The sequence below is a fragment of the Ahaetulla prasina genome, chromosome 8 (assembly GCF_028640845.1).
Source record: "Ahaetulla prasina isolate Xishuangbanna chromosome 8, ASM2864084v1, whole genome shotgun sequence".
Lineage (NCBI taxonomy): Eukaryota > Metazoa > Chordata > Lepidosauria > Squamata > Colubridae > Ahaetulla > Ahaetulla prasina.
The window spans coordinates 9,910,208-9,933,151 of record NC_080546.1 but is presented as its reverse complement, the minus strand read 5'-3'; the positions used below and the strand labels follow the sequence as shown (position 1 = coordinate 9,933,151).

Genomic DNA, 22,944 nt, shown 5'->3' with positions numbered 1-22,944 from the left:
CTGCTACATTAGATTCTATTCAGCATGTGTGCCAAGCGGATCCTGGTAAATTAAGATTTTTTTAAAAAAATATTGATAGTTAACAATATTCTTAAAATCACTCTGAAGTAACCATCTACTTAAAATATAAATGTGCATGCATACAAATGGAGTAATACAATACAGGTAGTCCTCGACTTACAACCGTTCATTTAGTGACCCAAGATACCTCGTCACTGAAAAAAAGTGTTTTTCACACAACCACTGTAGCATTCCCATGGTCAGGTGATCAAAATTCAGATGCTCGGCAACTGGCTCATATTTATGACGGTTGCAGTATTCCAGGGGTCCTGTGATCCCCGTTTGCGACCTTCTGACAAGGAAAGTCAAAGGGGAAGCTAAGTTGTTCACTTAACAACTGCAATGATTCACTTAACAAAAATGTTAAGTGAAGAAAAGTCGTAAAATGGGGCAAAACTCACCTAACAACTGTCTCACTTAGCAAGAGAAATTTGGGGCACAATTGTGGTCGTAAGTTAAGGTCTACCTGTACTTACGACTGTCGCAGCGTCCTGGGGTCACGTGATCCCGTTTTATGACCATCTGACAAACAATCTGACAAAAAAGGGCCGCGGTGTGACTCAGGCTGTAAGAAGCCTGTTATTAAAACACAGCTGCCTGCAATTACTGCAGGTTCAAGCCCCACCAGGCCCAAGGTTGACTCAGCCTTCCCTCCTTTATAAGGTAGGTAAAATGAGGACCCAGATTGTTGGGGGCAATAAGTTGACTTTGTATATAATATACAAATGGATGAAGACTATTGCTTGACACATTGTAAGCCGCCCTGAGTCTTCGGAGAAGGGCGGGATATAAATGTAAAAAAAAAAAAATCAGCGAGGAAACCAGATTCACTTAACAACCGGGTCACTAAATTTAACAGCTGCAGCGATTCACTTAACAAATGTGGCAAGTCGTAAAATGGGGCAAAGCAACCGAAATTTGGTGCTCAATTGTCGTAAATTGAGGATTACTTGTAAATTGAAAGCGGATTAGAAAGAGATCTGCGATCCTCTTCCAATCCTTAAGGGGGCGCAGTGCTCCCTTTTTTAGGAAGCCAGTAGCTTTATGAGCCGCTCTTGTGCTTTTGGATCTGAGATAACGCCTGTCTCATGACGTCACTAACACCGCGCGAATGACGCCAGTCGCTCCGCCCAGTTGCCGGAGCAACCATCAAACTGTGCGTCCAGGTTTTATGCCCGAGTGAACGACGGTTCCCGTTCATAGAGCTAGAAACTAAGAGTCGCACCCCTACATTGATTTTGCATACAGCGTATATATACCTCAATCCGTTCCTCTTCCGAAATTCAACCCACCGCGAATCCAGCCTGTCATCCTCGAACGACGCCGTGTCGCTCCCACGGATTTCCATGACATAGTTCTTATGTATGAGTTTAGAATCGGAAAGTGGAACCCGAGCACTACTCTACTTCTTTCGTAGATCTATAGTCCGCCTTCGGGCCTTCTCTCCCACTGGGGAGTCACGGTTTCCGCCCGGACGGAAGAGGCGACCGGACCCTTTTTTTTTTGTTTTTTGGAGCGGTTGGGGGAGGGGAGCGTTCGGCGTTGCTCGTGTCTCGGCGCTGCCTCATGGCTTTCAACTTCGGGGCGGCTGCTGGCGCCGCGGCCGCCCCAAACCCCGCGGGTGAGTGCGGAGGCGAGGAAGGGAGGCCAGAAGGCCTTGACGGGGCAAGTTGCCGGGGAGGGAGGGAGAGCTGCCCCCGTTGAATGCCTGCCTGGCTCTTGGAAACCATGGCGGGGAGCGGAGGAAGGCGTGAGGAAAATAAAATTACCTCAGACCGAAGGAAAATGGGGCGGTAGGAGGGGAGGCAGGGTATCAAGAGCCAATTCTTTGAGGCGGCTTCCAGTAGGCAGGGACCCCCAACGAGGCCCTGAGGAGGAGTGGAGGCAAACTTGTAAAAAAAAAAAACCACCCAAAAAACAACCCGATTTATTTATTTATACAGGCAGTCCTCGATTTACAACCGTTCACTTAGTGGCCGTTCAAAGGTACAACGGCGGGGGGGGGGAGGAAGAGACTTACGGCCGTTTTTCACAGGAGGCAGCATTTCTGACTCTATTGCTGGATCTTCCTTATGCCCTGAACTGTCTATTCCAGACTCAGTAGTCACTTACTTACTTACTTACTAATTAATTAATAATTAATTAATTAGATTTTTATACCGCCCTTCTCCAGAAGGACTCAGGGCGGTGTACAGCCAGTTTAAAACAGTACAATATACAAATTAAAACCACAGTTAAAATAACCTATTCTATAAATGGCCGAAAATTAAAACCGTCAAATTTGACCCATAAATAAAATACCCCAATTAAAATTATTAAAATTAGAAAAATTTAAAAAATTTAAAAAATTATTTATCGTATTTTTATACTGCCCTTTCTCTGAAGACTCAGGGCGGTGTACAGCAGAAATAAAACATAAATATCAAAAATTTAAAATACGATAAACGATTAAAAATCTAATTCAATAAGCTGAAAAAATTTAAAATTAATAAGTAAAAATTTATAAAATGGATTAATCCCCTTAAAACCCCGCTAAAACCCTCAATTAAAACTTTTATCATTAGGCCAGCCCTGCTTGGTGAAAGAAGAAGGCTTGAAGCACAACAGTTGTTCAACTCAACATTTTTAATCGTAATCCTCCATTTAAAATTAAGACTGATAGCATAACTCTTTTTCCAAAGGAAGATATCTGCTTATATATAAGTAAGTGGCTGTTTGGGTGAGCGTAGGAATCCAAAATATTGAAGATTTGAGAAGATTTTATAATGCACTTCTTTGTCACAGATACTTCGTTTTCTGTCAGTTAGCTAGCTACCATACAACCTATTCTACTGAGGCAAACCACACATGGATATGCTCAAAAGGTCACCATCAATGGCTAATAGGTTGCATTAATGAATCCCTTTGAGCTAAATGAAATATAAATAGGGTGGAGAGGATCCTGTGTCATCTTTCTAATATAAGGGAACCATATCTGATTTGTAGCTTTTGTATAGCTTTTAATATTCCCAATGGTAAACCCTAATGCAGACAAAAATTTCTTGCATTCACTTCTGGTCGCCATAATTAAAAAAAAAAGATGTTGAGATTCTTGAAAAAGTGCAGAGAAGAGCAACAAAGATGATTAGGGGACTGGAGGCTAAAGCATATGAAGAAGGATTTGAGGAGCTGTCACAGAGAAGTAGGGGTTGGCCTGCTTGGTGCCTAATACTGGTTATTAAAATTAAGTTGTCCTAAAGAATTAGGAACAGAAAAACTCTTGTGTTTTACAATTCCTGCTATTGGTTTTCTTGTATTTCTTCTAGTACTTAAGAAATGGATTTATTGCTTCGATGTTTGATTTCTCACTGACTCTGTCTTGCTTTCTTTATGCTTCCCACTCATCAGGATTTGGTGGGCTTGAAGCAGCAAATTCCACTGCCACTGGGTTTAATTTTGGGGGTTTTGGATTAACTGCTAATCCTGCAGTGAATTTTAATATTGGGAATTTTGGTGTCTCTACTACTTCGGCGCCACCGTTTAATTTTGGTAACAGTCTGGCCAGCGCAGGTAGAGAATATTCATGTGAAGCTCGTAATTATTTTGTTTTTGGAGGGATCCAAGAATTCAGTTTACACTTGCCAGTTTTTTAAAGTTCATCCATGAACGAGTTGCTTTAAAAATCTGTAAGAAGTCCTTCAAACCAAGATTTGACAAAACATTTCTCTGCTTTTATTATTCATTTTAAAAATAATTTACATGTGATTTCTATCTGAAATGCTTTATTTATTTAAGAAAATCCAGAGTTTGTGAGATGGGCAGCCTATGCATTTTAATAAATAAAATGTATAGACTGCCCCAATCTGTTATGACTCTCGGTGGCTTACAAAATATATTGGAAAAATAGTCTGCCTTGCAGTGAAATGGGCAGCAAGATTAATAAATAATGAATAATAATAATAATAAATCAATAGCCCAGAATAATAACAGTCAAAAGTAAAACATTGTTCAGGAGTCCATCGTCTAACCTAGCACAAGGCCTGAGTTTATAGCCAGGTCAGTTCTGGTTCCATAGCAATAATTCCAGAAATTTGCCAGATTTATTCATTGTTTTGTCAGGGGTAATAACTAAAAACTCAGCAGTGCTTAGCGATCTAGGAATTATCACGAATAAATGTTCTCATATCTAAACAGTAGCTGCATGAAAAAAAATAGCAGAAATCGGGTTAAATCCGTAGCCAAGAAATTAAGAACGATCAACTGACAGCTAATGTAAAATTGATATATAAGTTGATTTTTAATGCATTTCCATTCAGATAAGGGCATAGCAAGAAGGTACACGATCTTGCTGACGATAGTGTTCTGGCAAATATTCTCAGTTATACTTCCAGTGTATGTGTTTGAGTCTGTGTACATGAACATGTTTTGAAATCATGCGGATCAAGATTGGGATATGATTTTTTTCCTCAAAACAAGATGAACCCAATGACCTTAAAATATTTGCAGGGATACAGAATTGTAATTCCATGGCGAAAGGGCCAAACAATTTCATAGTTTAAAAGGTATTTGTTTTCTGTTTCTTGAATTCTTGGACTCTGCTACATTTATATATATATATATTCCATTTCCTATGTCTCTTCATTGGATTTCAATTATCATAAATCCACCATGCTTTTCCCAAGGTCCTGTGGAAAAACAAATTGTATACGATCAGCACCCAAAAAAAAAGAAAAAAATCCCAGCTGACTTTTGATTCAAAACATTCAACAACAAAGACATTTTGTTTTTTAAAAAAATCTATCTTTGCTGACTTTAATAGTAATTATCTCTCTACTTACCTCTATTTTTTTGTATATTTCTTTTGTATTAATTGTTGTAGCTGCTCGTATATGAAATATATCGTCATTTCATAGTTCCCATTGTATCTATGCTGTGTATGCGACATGTCAACATTCAGTGCATTGTAAATTCATATTCACTGTTAAAACAGTCACCGCCTTACGGTAGTAATCCTAACAACACTGTTTTGTGATTCATTGGAATTGTTTCCTCGGTGTGCATTTCCTGTGGAGCTGGTTTGCAAGGAAAAATGCAGAAGGGATACAGAATTGTGATGTGATCACTACTACAATTCGTGTAGAACTTGTGCTTCTTATTTAGATAAGCTCACAGAACTGACAAAGATGGCTGTTGCTATCCAAGTAGCAATAAAAAACCACTGCTGATCCTTCCCATATTTAATAAATTCTGTTTCCCTGTGCTTGAGAGAGTCCCACTTGCTTATATATGGTGGGACTTCATTTACACGTTCCCTCTCCTAGCCTACTTTGGCTGATCTGGAAAAGAAGCTTAACAGAATTTGATCTGGTTAGTATTTAGATGCACGTTAACCTCGAAAACTGAAGACTAGTCTCACAGTTTGAAAAAAAAAAGTCCTGCAAGAAAGCTATAGCAATAGCACTTAGCAATAGCACTTAGACTTGTATACTGCTTTACAGTGCTTTACAGCCCTCTCTAAGCGGTTTACAGAGACAGACATTGCCCCCAACAATCTGGGTCCTCATTTTACCCACCTCGGAAGGGTGGAAGGCTGAGTCAATCTTGAGCCTGGTGAGATTTGAACTGCCAAATTGCAGGCAGCCGGCAGTCAACTGAAGTAGCCTGCAGTACTGCACTTTATCCACTGCGCCACCACAGCTCATAATTAATCCCTTTGGTGTTTTTGTCAAGATAACTATATGAGTATGTTCGTAAAGTTTCTAAGTATTGAGCTTGAGTTCAGGAGTTCCTTCCTTCCTTCCTTCCTTCCTTCCTTCCTTCCTTCCTTCCTTCCTTCCTTTTCCTTTCCTTTCCTTTCCTTTCCTTTCCTTTCCTTTCCTTTCCTTTCCTTTCCTTTCCTTTCCTTTCCTTTCCAAGCCAACCTACAATATAAAAACAATAACATCCCTACCCCTGACAGCAACAGATAAGCTGCTTGATGGGCCCCATCCTGCTCCAGGTTCCCTTAAGCCTATTGGCAAAACCAAGTCTTTGGAGCCTTGCAAAAGAGTTTCAAAGTAGAGGAGAGTCTAGTCTCTGCAGGGATGATGTTCCAAAGGAAGGGAGCCACCACAGAGAAAGCCCTTTTGCTGGTCCCGCTCGGTGTACCTCCTTAGAAAAGAGGACCCACAACATTCCTTGCCTCCCCGCTCTAGTGGGTCAGGTATACGTGACTGAGAAAAGAGGGCCTTTCAAATAATTATTAAATTATTAAAAATAATAATAATGTTTTCATTGTATGGCTGGCTCAGGAATTCTGGGAGTTGAAGTCCACATAATTTTCCCCTTCTCCCCCTCCCCCAAAAAAGAGTTGCAAGTGTATGTACATTTTCTCTAATAATAAACTAATGTTGGCTATTTTCTGCTGTCGCTGGATCTTGTGTGAGTATCAGATCACATCAGCCTCATTCATTTGTCACCATCTCTCTTCTCCGATCAGCATGCTGTCATTGAACAATTAATTGCCTTGCAAGAAGTGATCCTCCTTTTAATTTGCATAATTTGGTTTCCTAGGAGCTTTTGGGGGGTTTGGGACCGCCACCACCACCGCGGGGTCCACCTTCAGTTTCTCAACTCCTACAAATACAGGTAAGCGGCCAAAAGTCACCTGGGTAGAGATGGCTTTCTGATTAAAATACACTAAGGGAAATTGGCTTGCTTCTTGGCTGACATTCTTTCTCCTTCCCCCAGGGTTGTTTGGAGCTACCCAGAACAAAACTTTTGGTTTCGGTACCACCTTTGGAACAGCACCAGCGACAGGAACGGGGCTCGGTACCGGCTTGGGAACCGGTTTGGGATTTGGTGGTTTCAACACTCAGCAGCAGCAACCAAGTAAGTATAGGTAGTCCTTGACTTATGACTACAATTGAGCCCAAAGTTTTCTGTTGCTAAGCAATTGTTAAGTAAGTTTTGCTTCATTTTACAACTTTCCTTTACAACCTAAGGGAATCACTGCAGTTGTTAAGTTAGAATAGAGTAGAGTAGAGTAGAGTAGAATAGAATAGAATAGAATAGAATAGAATAGAATAGAATAGAATAGAATAGAATAGAATAGAATAGAATAGAATAGAATAGAATAGAATAGAATAGAATTCTTTATTGGCCAAGTGTGATTGGACACACAAGGAATTTGTCTTGGTGCATATGCTCTCAGTTTACATAGAAGAAAAGATATGTTCATCAAGAATCATAAGGTACAACACTTAATGATAGTCATAGGCTACAAATAAGCAATCAGGAAGCAACCAAAGTAACACGATTGTTAACTGAATCTGGCTTCTCCATTGACTTTGCTGGTCAGATGGTGACAGGTGATTAACAGATTAACGGAGTTGGAAGGGATCTTCTAGGTCATCTAGTCCAACCCACCGCCCAAGCAGGCCCTACATAATTTCTGACAGATGCCAATCCAATCTCTTCTTGAAAGCCACTAGTGATGAAGCTCCCACAACTTCCGAAGACAACTTCTATTCCGTTGGTTGATTGTTCTCACTGTCAGAAAATTTCTCCTTATATCTAGGTTGAATCTCTCCTTGATCACTTTCCATCCATTATTCCTTGTCTGGCCTTCAGGTGCCTTGGAAAATAGTTTGACCCCCCTCCTCTCTGTGGCAGCCCCTCAAATATTAGAAGACTGCTTTCATGTCTCCCCTGGTCCTTCTTTTCAGTAGACTAGCCATGCCCAGTTCCTGCAACCGTTCTTCATATGTTTTAGTCTCCAGTCCCCTAATCATCCTGGTTGCTTTTCTCTGCACTCTTTCTAGAGTCTCAACCTCTTTTTAATAGTGTGGTGACCAAAACCGGATGCAGTACTCTAGGTGTGGTCTTACTAAGGCTTTATAGAGTGGTATTAGTACCTCCCTTGATCCTGATTGTATCCTTCTATTATCACATGACCCCCCTGGGACATTGCAGTCATCATAAATATGAACCAGTTGCCAAGCGACTGGATTTTGATCACGTGACCCTGGGGATGCTGCAACGGTTATCAGTGTGAAAAACAGTTATAAGTCACTTTTTTTCAGTGCTATTGTTCACTTTGAACGGTATTACATTGATAGATTTGATCTGCCTCTTAATAGTGGCTCTTCCAATCCAACTTTAGCACTTGGAGGTCTCTTCAGCCAGCCTGCTCAAGCCCCAGCACAGTCCAACCAGCTGATCAACACAGCAAGCGCGCTTTCCGCCCCTACCCTCTTGGGAGATGAGCGAGATGCCATTTTGGCCAAGTGGAATCAATTGCAGGCATTTTGGGGCACAGGCAAAGGGTATTTCAACAACAACATTGCCCCGGTGGAATTTACGCAGGAGAACCCATTCTGCAGATTTAAGGTAAGAGGTCTTTCTCTCATCCTTGTGTCGGGATCGAAACATTTGGTTGGTTGGCTGTGGATGAGCTGTTCCATCTGCTGGGACTTCAAAGAAAATCTTGTTGTAGTCTGCCAGCAGCTGGCGGAGCTAGCAGTGGAGTCAGACAGTGAGGAGGCTGGGGAGGACCATGGGCCAGGGCTGGAGTCAGGGGAAAGCCCAGACGAGGGCTCTGCATCAGAAGCAGAGATGGGGCCAGGGTCATCTGGAAGCGATGCGCAGACTCAGGAGCCTCCAGAGGTGGACAGCAGAGAGGCAGAGGAACAGGAGGAGCCTGTTCCTAGTGCACGCATGCAAAGATCTGCCAGAAGGCAAGAGCAGCTAAAGCAAAAAGGACAACTCGGGAGTAAGGCCAGGAGATGATTGGCCCCTCTCATAAGGCTTAAAAGAGCAGAAACTGCTCTTGGGCTTTTTGTAGGAAAGCAACGTTGCTACATTGGTTTCTAGTCGGCATCTCTTGTTTCTGAACTTCGTGGGGCTTTGCCAAGAAAAGCCTTTGGCAGAGTGCCAAAGAAGACAAAGATTTGTGATAAGGCCGAAGGACTTTTTCTGAAGGACTTGGTTTTGGAATTAATTTGGACTAAGCTGAGAATGAAGTAATTCTCAGCTGTTCTAATAAACTACGTTTGTTTAGGACTGATTGTGTCTGGTAATAACTACTTGGGCCTCGGTCACAACAGATCTTCTCCGTGTCAGCTCAGTGTTCATTTTTAATGCCTCCTCAGCGCTGTGTTGATCCGGAAAAAGAACGAGCATCTGCAACTGAAAAGACCATTATCTCTTTTACAGGCTGTGGGCTACAGCTGCATGCCCAACAACAAGGACGAAGATGGCTTGGTGGCCCTAGTCTTCAATAAAAAAGAAACAGAGATTCGTGGTCAGCAGCAGCAACTGGTGGAATCGTTGCACAAAATCTTGGGTTCAAACCAGACGCTCACGGTCAACGTAGAAGGTGTAAAGACAATGCCAGATGACCAGTAAGGCAATTGGATTAATCTATATAAACACAAAAAGAGCCATGGTGGCACAGTGCTTGGAATGCAGTATTTCAGACTAGCAATAAAGGAGAATATTTGTAGCTCAGGGTTGGAATGAGGGGGTCCTGGTGCTCTCTGAGCTTGGTGGTTTTCTTGCAGACGTTTCATTACCCAGATAGGTAACATCATCAGTGTTGATGATGTTACCTAGTTTGGGTAAGGAAACATCTGCAAGAAAGCAAGCTGAGAGAGCACCAAGGACCCCTCATTTCAAGCTAATTCTGCCCACAGCCTGGAGTTTGATCCTGACCAGCTCAAGGTTGGCTCAGCCTTCCATTCTTCCGAGGCCGGTAAAATGAGGATCCAGATTGTTGGGGGCTGTAAAACCCCTTAGAGAGGGCTGTAAAAGCACTGTGAAGAGGTATATAAGTCTGAATGCTATTGCTATATTTTATCCTGCTATCTATAAACAGCCTGAAGTTTCCCAGACTAAGGCTAAACTTAAGATCGGTTGTGTTTAGATGACCTCTGATAAAATTCATTCATTTGTCCTCTGTCCATATGCTCAGTAGTCTGGTTCACACCACACATTGGAGCTTAAGAGTGTGTGTTTGTGTGTGTGTAGCAACAGCACTTAGACTTCTATACCGCTTTACAGCCCCTCTCTAAGCGGTTTACAGAGTCAGCCTTTTGCCCCCAACAATCTGGGTCCTCATTTTACCCACCTCGGAAGGATGGAAGGCTGAGTCAACCTTGAGCCTGCTGAGATTCGAACTGCTAAATTGCAGGCAGCCGGCAGGCAGCAGAAGTAACCTGCAATACTGCACTCTAACCACTGCGCCACCGAGGCTCTATATTTGTGCATGCTGAATGCATCGGGTGAACGCCCATCGCCATTATTTTTAAACAATGGCTTAGATTTGGGTTGTATGAAGAGAATCGTACTTTATTCAGTAAATGCTGGTTAAACTATAACTTAGCTGCAGATGTGTGGAGTGCTGCTTCTGACTTATTGGTCTCCCTAGTAGCAAAAAAAGTGAAATTCATCCAGAGATTTTTCATCCTGGGGAGATTTCACCTGTACCCTTTCCCCTTCTTATTATGGCCCAATAAGACCCAAAAGAAAAGATATCCTTTTTCCTAGATTTTCATTATCAGTTCTAAGGATCCACTGTGAAATTTTCCTCTGAAAACAACGGGAACAGAGTAGTTTTACTTCTTTGAAACGTTCAGTCGGTTAAGTTTGCAGTGTGCCGTTTGACACCAAATAACTATTCAACAATTCAAGAATCTTTCACAGGTTAATCCTTGACTTGCAACCATAATTGAGCCTGCAATTTTGGTCGTAAATCAGGGTCATTAAGCAGGCTGCCAGGTGAGCCCATCAGATTTTACTACCCAAAATGCAGTCATGGGAGGCAGTCATCGGAACTTCAAATCTGGCTCATGTGTCCCTTTTTCGGGGCCCATCGTAACTTTGAACAGTTGCTAAGCGACCAGCCGTAAGTCGGGGACTGCCTGCATGTCAAATCCGAACCCTTTCCCTGATCTTTTAGAACGGAAATAGTGATCTACGTGGTTGAACGGTCACCCAACGGGACTTCCAGGCGGGTTCCAGCCACCACCCTGTATGCGCACTTCGAACAAGCCAACATCAAAGCCCAGTTGCAGCAGCTTGGCGTGACCCTCAGCATGGCCAGGACGGAGCTGTCTCCAGCACAGGTTAAGCAGCTGCTGCAGCATCCTCCTGCAGGTAAATGTAAATGTAAACAACAAAAAAAAACTTAGGCTTGGGGTGGATAATCAAGCCTTCCTCTCGTTCAAGTGAAAGAATGAATGGCTATTTTTGAGGAAGTGAACGTCTGAGCGAGTCTTGGCGCGAATGCCTTATAAAGGAAGGGAGCTTCTTAAACAAGGGTTGAGGACTCTTGTTTACGAAGTACTTTGGGCTCCGATTTTACCTGCAATTTGGGAAGATTGCAAGTGGTCTTCTCACTAAATCTCTTGTGAGGTAATTTGCACAGTATTTACAGTTTCAAAAGATACCACTTTAGGACAAGAAGGAAAGAATATTTGTATGCTCTGTCAGCACTGAGCATGAAACCATGAGAATCAATTCCCTGTGTTTGTGTTACATTTAAGCAAAGGAAACTCTGTCAGTCAGTTGACTTTGGCTCATTAAAAAGAAACTCATTCCCTCCCTCCTTTCCCCTTTCTCTCTCTCCCCTTCCTTCCCTCCCTCCCTTTTCTATCTTTACCTCTCATTTATTTCCTTCCTTCCTTCCTTCCTTCCATCCATCCATCCATCCATGTTTTATATGGCTTTCCATACACACATGCCTCTAGGCAGCATACAAAGACTAAAACTACACTGACACACACATACACACACACACTCACTTACTCACTCATATAACCCCTGGTATTCAAAGATTTGGAGTTTGTTACATAATCGCAGAAATGTGATTATGCTATTTATTTCCTTATTAATTGAATTTATATAGCTGCCCATCTCACCCGGGACAGCTATATACATTTGCTTATACATTCACCATTCCTTAGTATTCGAAAAGAGAATCTTTACATAACCCCCAGGGTCTGATTTAAATTAGTTTACTGCTAACTTAAAAGGAAAAGCTCTTGCATCTTAATTGGCATGGTATGTTTATTATTTCAACGAGAACTTTGAGCGTTTTTAATTAAACTTTAAAGGCCTAAGGATTAAGACATTAGGGATATTTCCTGTTGAAAAGAAAGGCAAACTTTAAAAAAAAAAAAAAAAACTTTTGTTACACTAATAAGAGATGGAGAAGAAATCAGTTCTATTCTTCTCCCTTTACAGGTGTTGATCCAATCATTTGGGAACAAGCCAAAGTGGACAACCCCGATCCTGAAAAGTAAGTGACTCGTAAGCGCCTTTGGAATAATTTGCAAAAAGAATAACATTTTCTAGAGGCGGGATGGAGAAATTGAAATACCGTATTTTTTGGAGTATAACAAGCTCCGGACTATAAGACGCACTTACTTTCTTTAGTGAGGAAAACAAGAAAAAGAAATCTGCCTCTGTCTCCCAGCAATTTTGCCTCGTTGCAGCAAACAGCCTGCTTTACTTTCATTTTCGTTTTCAGTGTAGCTTGATTAGCACAAGAGAAAAAAAATCTGCTCCCAGCAGTTTATCTCCTTGCAACAAGCAGCAGAGGCTTGTGCAGCTATAGGCCATGGCAAATCCCTGCAGCCTGAAACAGCTGAGAGTCGGGAGGCTGATCCAACCACAGTCAACTTGTGCTAATCAGGTTGTGCTGAAGCTGAAACGGGCTGTTTCTTCTTGTTGCTTGCTGCAAGGAGGTAAATTGCTGGGAGGCAGAGGCCAAAGGGTGGGGGGCAGTGGATGGGAGGGGCTACATTCGGTGTATAAGACTCATCCAAATTTTCACCCCCTTTTATACAGGAAAAGGGTGCGTCTTATACTCCAAAAAATATGGTAGTTGGTTCAGAAAACAATCCAAAAAACGATTCTTGCTTCTAAGTGGCTGCTTTGATAATTAATTGTGGTTTGGAAGAAGCTTTTGTCTCTCCAATATTAAATTACCTGTTTCCTTCTCATCTCCGCAGTTTTGTTCTCCATTTCTTTTTCCTTCTCTTCTTTCTTAGTCTGTCTCCATTTTTCTTCTTTTTGTTAATGAAAAACATCAATTTTTATAATGTAAAAAAGGCTCCTAATTATAAAAGGCTCCAAGATTTCTCCATAGGAAATCTTGTATCCCCCCCTCCCTTTATGCTGTACAAAAGTGTTATTCCTTCGCTCTGCAGATTCAGGCGGTTCCTTCTATTTCTCCCATGGCACCAACAGTATTTCATTTAAATTAGTGTTTCTCAAAACTCAGTGACTTTTAAGACATGTGGATTCCAGCTCCCAGAATTCCCCAGCCAGCATGGTTGTCTGGGAATTCTGGGAGTTGGAATCCACATGCCTTAAAAGTCACTGAGGTCTGAGAAACACTGGCTTAAATTATTGTTTAATCTACTATACGCAAGGTAATCGTTGCCCTGCCTTTTAAATTGTGTTTTTGTTTTTGTTTTTTCATTTGCATTCATCTTAATTTTAGGATAAATAGTTTTATCAATGATCTCATTGATTTTTAATTGCTCTCTGTGTATCTCACTGGGCTTCTTTGGGGAGAGGGGATAAAACGGTTGCCGTTCATCTCATTTTTGCTGAATGCGTGCTCTTAACTTTGTGCAGGCTGATTCCAGTCCCAATGGTTGGCTTCAAGGAACTCTTAAGGCGGTTGAAAGTTCAAGACCAAATGACAAAGCAGCACCAGAGCCGACTGGACGTAAGTGTCCGCTCTTTGACCCTGCACTTTTCTCTTCCGAAATACTTAAGGCTTGACCACAGATGATGGAGATGGCAATAGCATTTAGACTTATATACCACTTCATAGTACTTTACAGCCCTCTCTAAGATGGAGCACTGGAGTGGGTTGCTAGAGTGACAGCAGACTTCACCTCCTCCCACCTCGCTCTCTGCTCCCCACTTGTCCATCTTTTTTACTTGTCATATGGATGTATTTCCTTCATTTTCTTCGTTTATTCTACTTATTATTTTATTTTATTCTATTATTTTACTTTTGCTTTGTTTGTATGTTTTATTATTGTAAGCTGCCTAAAGTAGTCTCATGGCGAAATAGGCAGCAAATAAATTTAATAATTATGGCAATAGCAGTAGCACTTAGACTTATATACCGCTTCACAGTGCTTTATAGCCCTCTCAAAGCGGTTTACAGAGTCAGCCAATTGCCTCCAACAATCTGGGTCCTCATTTTACCCACCTCGGAAGGACGGAAGGCTGAGTCAAGCTTGAGCCAATGAAAATCGAACTGCCAAACTCCTGGCAGTCGGCAGAATTAGCCTGCAGTACTGCATTCTAACTACTGTGCCATAAACAAAAAGACTAGATGGAATTCAACTCGCCGCAAGTTGAAGACCTACCTATTCATTCACGCAAGGACTGGCATAGAAATTTTAAAAATAAATTTTTAGCAGTCTTAAGATTTTGATTTAATTTGGGGTTTTTTATGTTTTAATAGTTTTAATCTGGCCTGATTTCTAATAAGATTTTTATTATTGTTTTTATTGTATATAGTGTGTGGTTTTTACTTTGGCTGTGAACCGCCCTGAGTCTTTCAGGAGAAGGGCGGTATAAAAGTCTAAACTAAACTAAACTAAACCAAAACAATACCATAAACATTTGGTCCTTAATAGTGTCCAGTTCTGATGTTTGCTGGATGTATAAGGATTGCCTTGTATAAGTCAATATTTTTATTGCCTTGAACATAGGAAAAGTCATATTTTTGCAATGGGAGATGTTTCCTGTTGCTACTCTTCTTCTGACCATTAAATCTCTTAATGCAGGGGTGTCCAAACTTGGCAACTTTAAGATTTGTGGACTTCAACTCCCAGAGTTCTGGGAGTTGAAGTCCACAAGTCTTAAAGTTGCCAAGTTTGGACACCCTATCTCAATGCTTTTAGCTTTTAAGGATTGTTTCTTAAAAGCTAAAAGCTAATCTACGATTCCAGAATCCAACAGTGATGAAATCTGTGACGCAGAAACCATGTTAGCCAGCCATCAATGACTCCGTTAAGGAAGGGAATGTATTAGAAAACTCCTAATTGCTACTGGGAGGGAAATGTGGACTGGCTCTGTGGCAGCCCCTGAGATATTGGAAGACTGCTATCATGTCTCCCCTAGTCCTTCTTTTCATTAAACTAGACATACCCAGTTCCTGCAATCGTTCTTCATATGTTTTAGCCTCCAGTCCCCTAATCATCTTTGTTGCTCTTCTCTGCACTCTTTCCAGAGTCTCAGCATCTTTTTTACATCGTGGCGACCAAAACTGAATGCAGTATTCCAAGTGTGGCCTTACCAAGGCATTATAAAGTGGCACTAACATTATAAAGTGGCACTAAATGCCAGACATGGTCCATGTGCAGGGTGAAAAATAAAGTAGCTAAAAAACCTCTTTCCAAGTCATCTTTGTTGGAATTGTAGTTGGTTTTGTGCCCAACAGAATTACAAGGAAAGGACATTTTAGAGGGAGAAAAATATGATCCCGTTCATTCAAGTAGCGACAGGGAATCAATTTATCCAGTATCTTAGGGGGGTTCACTTGTTTCAGATCAAAGAGTGGGGTTTGTCACAGTTTTTGTGTGTGTGTGTGTGTGTGTGTGTGTGTGCGCGTGCGCACCTGTAGCTAGAGAGAGAGAAAAAAAATTGAGAATGGTCATTTATTTCTAAAATGAAAGTGATTCTGAATGAAGTTGCTTCCAGTTCCGTAAATACCCAAGAGAAAATGGAAAAGCTGAAAAGATTCTAGGGATGGAACTGAAGTGGTTGTTCAAAATGAGTGTCTTTGTCTGTACATCTGAGCCAATCTCTCTTTTATCTGTAGATAATATCAGAAGATATAAGCGAGCTTCAAAAAAACCAGACTACAACCATGGCCAAAATCGCTCAGTACAAGAGAAAGCTAATGGATCTTTCTCATCGAACTTTGCAGGTAAGCCTGGCAGATACCCTTTTTTTAAAGCCCTTCAGTAAAAGAAGATTAAACATGTTCGCATTTCGTAAGTTTTAAAAGAGATCCACAAATCTTTAGTTCAGTTAGGAAGTCAACCTGATCAGATGGCCTTAGATTCATCTGAAAAAGAAAGTATGTTCTGGTCCGATAAATGCATAGAAATGCAGTTGTACTTTTAAGAGTCACACTTTCCAAAAGTTGCAGTACTGTTTTATACATTTATTGAAGTTACGTTTAGTCCATCTGCTAGCCTACAAAAATATATGCATTGGGAACAGGAATATTCATAAATATCAGAAAGTATGTATTAAAAATATGACATATATATAGTAGAAAATTGCTTGCCGAAGAGAGAAATGAAAAGAACATTTGTACCAGTGGTGGGTATCAACATTTTTTACTACCGGTTCTGTGGGTGCGGCTTGGTGGGCGTGGCAGGGGAAGGATGCTGTAAAATCTCCATTCCTACCCCACTCCAGGGGAAGGTTACTGCAGAAATCCCCATTTCCTCCCGATCAGCTGGGACTTGGGAGGCAGAGAATAGATGAGGGCGGGGCCAGTCAGCAATTTTACTACCGGTTCTCTGAACTACTCAAAATTTCCACTACCGGTTCTCCAGAACTGATCAGAACCTGCTGAAACCCACCTCTTCCTTGTCGATCATCTAATTCAACCCCCTGATTATATCTGGTAATAACTACTTGGGCCTAGGTCACAAGAGTCACAAGAGTGTAATAATTTAAAAAAAAATATTTGTTGCAGGTGTTAATCAAGCAGGAGATCCAGAGGAAAAGCGGGTATGCCATCCAAGCGGACGAGGAGCAACTCCGGGTGCAGCTGGATACGATTCAGTGCGAACTCAACGCCCCAACCCAGTTCAAGGTGAGCGGCTCAAGGTTGCAGTGAGACCCCACCTAACCTCAGACCTAACTGACCAGAAGAATGGATCCAATAGGTTTCTGTGTTGTTGATCACCATATTACAAGAATCTCACTAGATTGTCTGCCCTCGGAAAATGGCAGACCTAAGAGATTTTTATTTTTTTTTTGCATTTATATCCCCCCTTCTCCAAAGGCTCAGGGCGGCTTACAATGTGTTAAGCAATAGTCTTCATCCATTTGTATATTATATACAAAGTCAACTTATTGCCCCCAACAATCTGGGTCCTCATTTTACCTACCTCATAAAGGATGGAAGGCTGAGTCAACCTTGGGCCTGGTGGGACTTGAACCTGCAGTAATTGCAAGCAGCTGTGTTAATAACCGACTGCATTAGCAGTCTGAGCCACCAGAGGCCCGTTGACCTCTTGGTGGATCTTCTACCAAATGGACTCTTAAGATGGAGTGACTTTTGACACACACACACACACACACACACACACACACACACACACACACACACACAGTCGGGGGGAAGGGGGTTTGTCTCCGTGGTCCAGATATTCCACCACACCTGGTACCCCACAGGTAGTCCTCAAATTATGACCTACAATTGAGCCCAAAAATTCCCATTGCTAAACAAGACAGTTGCTTGGTGAATTATGCTTCATTTTGCAACCTTTTTTTGCCACCCTTGTTAAGTGAATAGCTGCGATTGTTAAAGCGAATACAGCTTCCCTCATTGACTTTGCTTGTGGGAAGGCCACAATGGTCATATGACCCCGGGGACATTTAACATAAACACCTGCCAGTTGCCAAGTGCCTGAATTTTGATCACATGATGGACGTAAGTGTGAAAAGCGGTCGTAAGTTTTTTTTGTGTGTCAGTGTAACTTCAAATGGTCACTAATGAATGGTTGTAAGCCCAGGTCTTGCCTGTGTAAGCCTTCAAAACGAAGGATGCCCTAGAATTTTTACATGCCATTTAAGTTATTAGGAAAGACCTCTGCTATTTCTGAAGCTCCTTCTGAAGCTCCTTCCAGAGAGATGCATCCAGTTTTAACAGCAGAATTCCTCTTTGAAAATCTTGAGTAACAGATGAAGCCTGTGGTCCTTGAACAGCTGTGGATTTATTTCAGATTAGAATAGAATAAAATAGAAAATAGAACAGCACCACTTTATTGTCACTTTGAACGCGCACTAATCGGCATACGTTAAAATAAAATTTCATTGCATACAGCTCTCAAAGGGTCTCCACCTCCAACATACACTACTCGATTGCAACTTTAGTGAGAAGCTAATGAGTTAGGTCATCTTTCACCTTACCCAAACTCTTTTAAATTGTAAGCAATGAAATCACACTTTTGAATGCTTTCCCGTGCAAAACAACAGCAGTAAAGATCCCTTCTGAGGCACTAATTTTATACACGGAACGGGGTTGTTTTTGTTTTTTTTTTGTAGATAGGAAAATGCAACTGAAATAACAGTTCGCTCTTCTGTCTCATTTCATGAATGCCTAAACTAAGATTTGAATTTTGTAACTTATCTCTTCCAGGGTCGGTTGAATGAGCTGATGTCACAGATCAGAATGCAAAACCACTTTGGAGCTGTCAGATCCGAAGAGAGATACTATATCGACGCAGACCTCTTACGGGAAATCAGACAGGTGTGCAGTGACTGGGATTTATTGTGAACTAAATTGATAGATAAAAAGGGTTAGTGGGTGGCTTAGTGGGTAAGACGCTGAGCTTGTCGATCGAAAGGTCGGCAGTTCAGCAGTTTGAATCCCAAGTGCCACGTAACGGGGTGAGCTCCCGTTACTTGTCCCAGCTTCTGCCAACCTAGCAGTTCGAAAGCACATAAAAAAAATGCAAGTAGAAAAATAGGGACCACCTTTGGTGGGAAAATAACAGCGTTCCATTGATAAAACATGAGGCTGAAATCTCTGCTTGAATCAATGAGCTCTTGTTCGTCAGTGACTTTTATTTAGATTCTCTATGGTCGATTAAAAAACCTGAATTGCAACTCTCTACAAACATCAGAGACGTACAAAATCTACTATGATTTCTTCTGGGATTTGGTCTAGAGCAGGGGTCTCCAAGCTCGGCAACTTTAAGCCTTGCGGACTTCAACTCCCAGAAAGCCCCAGCCAGCAAAGCTGGCTGCAGCATTCTGGGATTTTTTTTAAATTTATTTACATTTATATCCCGCCCTTCTCGGAAGACTCAGGGCGGCTTATATTGTGTAAGGCAATAGTCTCATCCTATCTGTATATTTATATACAAAGTCAACTTATTGCCCCCCCAACAATCTGGGTCCTCATTTTACCTACCTTATAAAGGATGGAAGGCTGAGTCAACCTTGGGCCTGGTGGGGCTCGAGCCTGCAGTAATTGCAAGCAGCTGTGTTTAATAACAGGCTGAGCCTGAGCCACCCACGGCCCAGTTGAAGTCCTCCAGGCTTAAAGTTGCCAAGGTTGGAGACCCCTGATCCATCCTTGAAATAACTACATTGTGCCTTTAATGCTACTGCTTCACACCCTTGGCAACTTTAAGAAGCTTGGACTTTTAACTCCCGGAATTCCCGTTTCACGCCTTCTGCATCCCTGACAGTCTCCAGTTATATAGACCTCAACTCCTAAAAAACTCAGGAATAGAGAATTCAGGGAATTGATGTACATACGTGTATCTGAAGGCTATCTATTCTGGGAACGTCCGATTTAAAATATAATAGAAGAATAGTTAGATTCTTGCATAAAAAGAAAAGAGCCCAATACTTTCTTAGTTCCAGCATTGTGAAGGATGATGGGAAAGAGGTAACAGTACTTTCATTTTTGATAAAATGGCCTTAAGGAAACTGAGAAGCAAAATCTATGGTAGGATATTTATAATAGAACCATCCTGCTGCCAAATAAAACCTTGCTGGAATGAGTTACATTCAGAACCAGAAATGCCAGTAATAATATTTTGCTAAGGTGAACGTAAGTGACAGAATGTTGATTATTGTTCATTAATTCTGCAACTAATTATTGAAACATGTTTGGATTAAGAAATTCTAGTTTGGCACTGTTGTGAAATATGTGAATAGTTGCTGCAAAATGAGAGCAAAAAGCCACAAGTTTGAGCATGAGCTCATCTATTAACCTCTTTCCAGGAATACAGTTTCTTTTAGCATGTTCCTTTCCTCTGATTACATGCTCATCTTTCCTTTACCAACCCCATTTGAGATTTCAGAGAGAATGGTGAAATTGGTGATTTTTTTCCAGCATGCTTATAAAATGCGAAGTGCAAATGTTCAAAATCTGAGCAAAGTTTGGAATACTTTGGAGCCAGTTTGGTCTAGTGCAGGGATGTCAAACTCGCGTCGTCACATGACATATCAGAATCTTTTTTTCCCCATTCGCTAAACCGGGCATGGGCGTGGCCAGCGCGTGATGCATCCGGCCGTCGGCCGTGAGTTTGACAGCCCATGTCTAGTGGTTAAGGCACCAGGCTAAAAACTTGGAGATTGTGAGTTCTAGTCCTGCCTTAGGCCTAAAAGCCAACTGAGTGACTTTGAGCCAATCACCAGGAGACCATGAATTCCAGTCCTGCCTTAGACATGCAAGCTGACTGGTGACTTTTGACCAATCACCAATAGGTGGTGAGTTCAAGTCCCCTCTTAGATGTGAAAGTCGGCTGGGTGACTTTGAGCCAATCACTCTAGGAGACCATGAATTCTTACGCCAAATACCTGACCTTCGGACCTTCCGCCGCGAATTAAAAACACACTTATTTATTCGCGCGGAGCTGGCTTAAATTTTATTGGTTTTAAATTTTTCTAGTAATTTTTAGTGGGTTTTAGTTTTTATGTTCCAAAGTTTTAGGACAATTATGTAATAAGTTTTTTAATTCGTATTTTAATTGTATATTACATTGTTTGTTTTACCTGGCTGTACACCACCCTGAGTCCTTCGGGAGAAGGGCGGTATAAAAATTGAAATAATAATAATAATAATAATAATAATAATAATAATAATAATAATAATAATAATAATAATAATAATAATAATAATAATAATAATAATTCTAGTCCTGCCTTAGACATGAAAGCCACCTGCTTGACTTTTGACCAATCATCAGGAGGTGGTGAGTTCTAGTCTCATCATAGGCATGAAAGCTGGCTGGGTGACTTTGGGCCACTCGCTCTCTCTCTCACTCCATCCCACCTCAGAGGGTGGTAGTTATTGAGAAAATAGGGAGGAGGAGGAGGTATGTTCACTCCCTTGAGTTACGTATAAAAAGAATAAAGGCAGGATAAAAATAACATAAATAAATGCTCAAAGGAAGCAATCTCATACGATTTCCCCTCTTTCTGTTTTTAGCATCTGAAGCAGCAGCAAGAAGGACTGAGCCACCTGATCAGTATTATAAAAGATGACCTGGAAGACACAAAGCTGATAGAACATGGCTTGAATGAGAGCATTCCAGTTAGAGGGGGCGTCTTCAGTTGATCGAATGGTCCTTTCCATTGACTCTATGGGCACAGAAAACACCTTGTTTTCCTTCACTGAAGTTCACCAGGTGGTTATTTGGACCAGAAATTTTAGTGAAGGTTCTGAGAGAGTGCCAGGGACTTGGCACTCTACCCTGAAGGTCAAAAAGGGATAAAGGTGGTAGGAAAAACAAAACAAAAACCCTGCACTTGATTTTAAGGTGGAAGGATACTTTAGACACCGCTCTGTGATTTAAGCCTGCGTTTCTATTATGTTCAACTATGTTTCATTTTTTGTGTTTGTTTTTTTTTTCCAATTTTCCGAACAACACTTCCAGTGTTAAATTATCAGTGGGGGGAAAATAACACACTTTCTCTGTAAGAGAAACAACACAAAACAACTGATTTAAAGGAGAAACGCACCTGCCAATGTTTGGGAAAGAAACGCACAGGTCAAAGGTGTGGGTTTTTTCCCCTCCTTTGTGCTTAACAAGCACAAAACTGTAATTCTATATCATTTCATCAGAATTTACAATATTACTGACAGATAATGAAATCTGCTTTCAGCTATATGGTCTTTGTAATGGATGACTTGTTTTCAAGATTACTACAGATGGAAACTGGGTCTGGGTGTCTTAATTTTGCCCAATCACTAATTAATCTGTTGGCCTAAATATTCTATGACAGGAGTCTCCAACCTGGGTCCCTTTAAGACTTGTGGACTTCAACTCCCAGAGTCCTCAGCCAGCAAAGCTGGCTGACGAACTCTGGGAGTTGAAGTCCACAAGTCTTAAAGGGACCCAGGTTGGAGACCCCTGTTCTGTGAGATTCACAGCTACTGACATCCTTATCCACCACCTCCTGTTCTCCTGATACAACAGAAGGCTGCATTTGAAGCCGGGGCCTGTTGCCTTAACCCAAGACACTCCAACCCTAGAAACTTTAAGGCTCAATGGACTTCAGCTCCCAGAATTCCTTAAGCCGCCAGGCCTTTCTGGGAGTTGAAGTCCACAAGTCTTATTTGGAGACCCCCCTGCTTCAACATCCCCCTCCTAATCTAAGGCACAGTGAAGGAATTGTGCCCTCCATGTTGTATTTCCTAAGGTGAAGCTGAAAATGACATCCTTACAGTAACTGCCTAAGAAAAGCTTTTAAAGGGGGTATTGCTTTATTATATTAGAAAGCTAGCTGCTGGTTTGTTTCTTTGTTTGTTTTTAAACCAGGAACTGGGGCTGAGGGAATAGCCACAATAGTGTGCTGGCCTTCTTTCAGATTTCTTGGGAGAATGAAACAGCGGCTTTGTTATAATTGTTTTTCCATTTGTTGTTATGTTATTAATTGCACCAGGGAGAATAAAGCTAGACTGTCAAACTGGATTGTGTTTACAAGTGAATTGGCTGCGCTAAGGCATTTTGGCATCACTCCAAAACACACTAATCCATGCATAAGGTAAAGGTAATCCAAGTATGAAATTAAAGCATGTGGATGGTAGCTACTCTCACGTTTTGCATTTGTAGTTTCTGAGAACGTGAAGATTGGTCAGTAGATGCAGTTTTAAGACAGTTACAAGAACCCTGTAGTTGGACAGCT

At 41.4% G+C, this 22,944-nt stretch overlaps 1 protein-coding gene across 1 annotated transcript; it reads left to right on the top strand.

The window, feature by feature from the left end:
* Nucleotides 1-1,543: 1,543 nt before the first annotated feature.
* On the top strand, nt 1,544-22,730 carry NUP54 (nucleoporin 54). The gene is made up of 12 exons (XM_058193464.1): nt 1,544-1,681; nt 6,592-6,666; nt 6,769-6,909; nt 8,183-8,409; nt 9,235-9,422; nt 10,979-11,175; nt 12,265-12,319; nt 13,666-13,759; nt 15,875-15,982; nt 16,766-16,885; nt 18,437-18,547; nt 21,245-22,730. Exons 1-12 carry the CDS (start codon nt 1,627-1,629, stop codon nt 21,371-21,373), a joined length of 1,500 nt encoding a protein of 499 aa, XP_058049447.1. The 5' UTR covers nt 1,544-1,626; the 3' UTR covers nt 21,374-22,730.
* Nucleotides 22,731-22,944: the final 214 nt, after the last annotated feature.